The sequence below is a fragment of the Echinops telfairi genome, unplaced genomic scaffold, assembly GCF_000313985.2.
Source record: "Echinops telfairi isolate 266 unplaced genomic scaffold, ASM31398v2 ScPeMD7_29;HRSCAF=101, whole genome shotgun sequence".
In the NCBI taxonomy this organism is placed as follows: domain Eukaryota; kingdom Metazoa; phylum Chordata; class Mammalia; order Afrosoricida; family Tenrecidae; genus Echinops; species Echinops telfairi.
Genome location: NW_022103926.1, coordinates 512,066 through 514,783, shown reverse-complemented (window position 1 = coordinate 514,783; position 2,718 = coordinate 512,066). Strand labels below are relative to the sequence as shown.

At 47.4% G+C, this 2,718-nt stretch overlaps 1 protein-coding gene across 1 annotated transcript in view; it reads right to left on the bottom strand.

Moving 5' to 3' along the window:
- MYO18B (myosin XVIIIB) overlaps positions 1 to 2,718 on the bottom strand; it is a 307,510-nt gene that overhangs the window by 207,009 nt on the left and 97,783 nt on the right. Inside the window, exon 18 of the mRNA XM_045289537.1 lies at positions 1,641 to 1,800. Within this exon, the coding sequence (XP_045145472.1) occupies positions 1,641 to 1,800 (160 nt within the window). The remainder of the gene's footprint in view (positions 1 to 1,640; positions 1,801 to 2,718) is intronic.

Sequence of the window (2,718 nt, the reverse complement as noted above, 5' to 3'; positions counted from 1 at the left end):
TCCTCATTGTTTTTCCCCTCCCTCCCTCACAAACCCTTGATAATTTATAATGATTATTTTTTCATGTCTTACACTGACCGATGTCTCCTTTCACCCACTTTTCTGTTGTCCGTCCCCTAGGGAGAGGGTTATATGTTGATCATTGTGATCGGTTTCCCCTTTCTCCTCCCACCTTACCCTTACTCTCCTGGTATCAGTACTCTCAATATGGGTCCTGAGGGGTCAATCTTGACAGAGCAGTCTCAGCATTCTCCCAGGGAGTAGCTAAGGGATTTGAACTGCCAACCGTGTAGTTAACAGGCCAATGCTGAACTCACTATGGCTCCAGGTCTCCTTGTCCAATCCATACCACCATCATTGATCAGGTTCCCAAGATTCTAAACCTTTGTGGGAGCAAACCGCCTCATCTCTCTCCCCAGGAGTGGCTGGTTGGTTTAAACCACACACCGTGTGGTGACTAACCCACAGTGCCATCTAGTTCATACTACCCGCTGTCATTGAGTCAATCCCAAATCATAGTGACCCTACAGGGCAGAGTAGAGCTGCTCCCTATGGTTTCTGAGACTATAAATCTTTATGGAAGTGAACAGCCTCATCTTTCTCCTGGAGTGGCTGGTGGGTTTGAACTGCTGACCTTCTAGTTAGTAACCCAGCTCACAATCCACTATGCCACCAGGGCTCCACCTCTAAGTCAATCTCTATCTCTCACTGCCATTGAGTCAATGTACACTCATAGCAACCCTATAGGACAGGGTAGAAATGCCCCCTGAGAGTTTCTGAGACAATAAATGTTTTCAGGAGTTGAAAGTCCCATCCTTCTCTTGCAGAGGGTTTGAATTGATGACCTTGGGGTTCGGAACCCAATGATAACCACTATGCCACCAGGGCTCCTTCTCTAGGCCAGAGTAGGTGTTTAATACATACCTCCTACAAGAAAGTATACCTCAATGTCAGGACAGCCACTTCCTTGAGCTACAAAATGTTGTCCACTAAATGCCCTGCTGTACCAGGCACACAGAGAGGGGTCCTCACCACATGATGTCATGTCGGGTCCTGTCTGCTTTCATGCCCATGGCCCCTCCCTAGCAGTCTCCACCACCTGCCCCTGCAGGAGTCCAACAGGGACCTGGAGGACCTCTGCCAACACACACACACACACACACACACACACACACACCTGTTTGCCTAATTCTCTGACTTGAAACCAGGGGTAACTGCCAGCCCCTGCCAGGACTTTGGGGACTCATATTTTGTTTTCTGTTTTTGTTTTGTGTACTGCTGCAAATGCATCAATTCAGTTTTATGATGCCCCATTCTAGGGTGTCCATAAAAGTTGTTCCAACCCCATCATCTCTCAGACTTAATGAAAGGCAGAAAGCTAAGAGGCGAAGCCAAGGTATTCTTTCTCATGTTCTTTCTCCCCAGGAGGCCAGCTGTGCTCCTGGGCTGGATGCACTGGGCCCCAGGGGCAGCTTCAACAACAATTGGTGCTACCATTCTTTGTTCTATTACAGAGGGCAGCATTCCCTTCTGCCAGGCCCCTCGTGGGCAAGGTTGCCATAAAGGCAGGAGTCCGGAGGGAAAGGGATCCACAATGGCTTCAGGTTCCTCCCGCCCCTTCCCTCCCAGGCTTGGCTCACCTTTTTGACTGATAGAGGACCTGGGGGGCATCCAGGGTGGAAAGGTTGGGCTTAGCTCTGTGGATCCAGCCAGTGAGGTCGTAGCGCACAGGGTCTTGTCCCAGCTGGTGGAAGATCTCACAGTGCAGGGGCTGTTCACAGGTACGCAGGACAGGGACCTCTGAAAGGGACAACAGCAGGAATGTCAGGGCTTGCTGGGGAGGGGCACTTGACAAACTGCCAAGCCAAGTATATGCTTTTGGTTGTTGATTGCCTGGGACAGCAGAAGGGGAGGGAGAATGGAGAAGGGAGTAGGGTGTGGAATGTATGGCTAATTACCTCCATGTCTGCCTCTCGTGTCATGAGAGCAGAACTGGATGATACCCTGATTCCATTATTCCATTAGTGAATGGTGTGTATGTGTTTATTAGGTATTGAGCTGACAACCACAAAGTTGATGGTTCAAACCCGTACAAGGGAGAGAGATGAGGCTGGTTGCTCCCAAAAAACTGTCACCTCACAGGGTCACTGAATTGTAATCAACGTGGTAACAGTGGTTTGGGGTGGATTTGGGATCCCTTCTCTTTTTATGAAATCATATTAATAAAATATTGTTGTTGAGAATGCGTGGGGATATTTTAAAGTTTGTGAAAAAAATAGAGTTCAAAGATGATAAACTTCTTTGTAAGCTTTTTGAAGGACCCTCAAAAGCACAGCAGAACATACACCAATTTAATATATACCTACAGGTCAATGACATCATGGCATCCTTGCATGATGCAACCATCCTCACTGCCTTTTCTGAATTGTTCCTTTTGGTCACATACACTCACTGCTCCCTCCATCTCCTGCCTAATCTTTTGACTGCTGTTGACTTTCATTCCATTTACACAGGTCTTGAAAGAGCAGCACAATGATCAAAAAAGACATTCTTTCTGAGCCAGGCTAAACTAGTATTTGGTTTTAAGAAGACTTCAGAGGGCATTTGTGGTTTAAGCTTGAACAATGATCTTAGAACAATCATTTCCAGGGCTCACCAAGCATCTATGGCTCAAAAAATATCTGGAGTTCATGGAATGCCAGTTCGCTATTTCCCCCC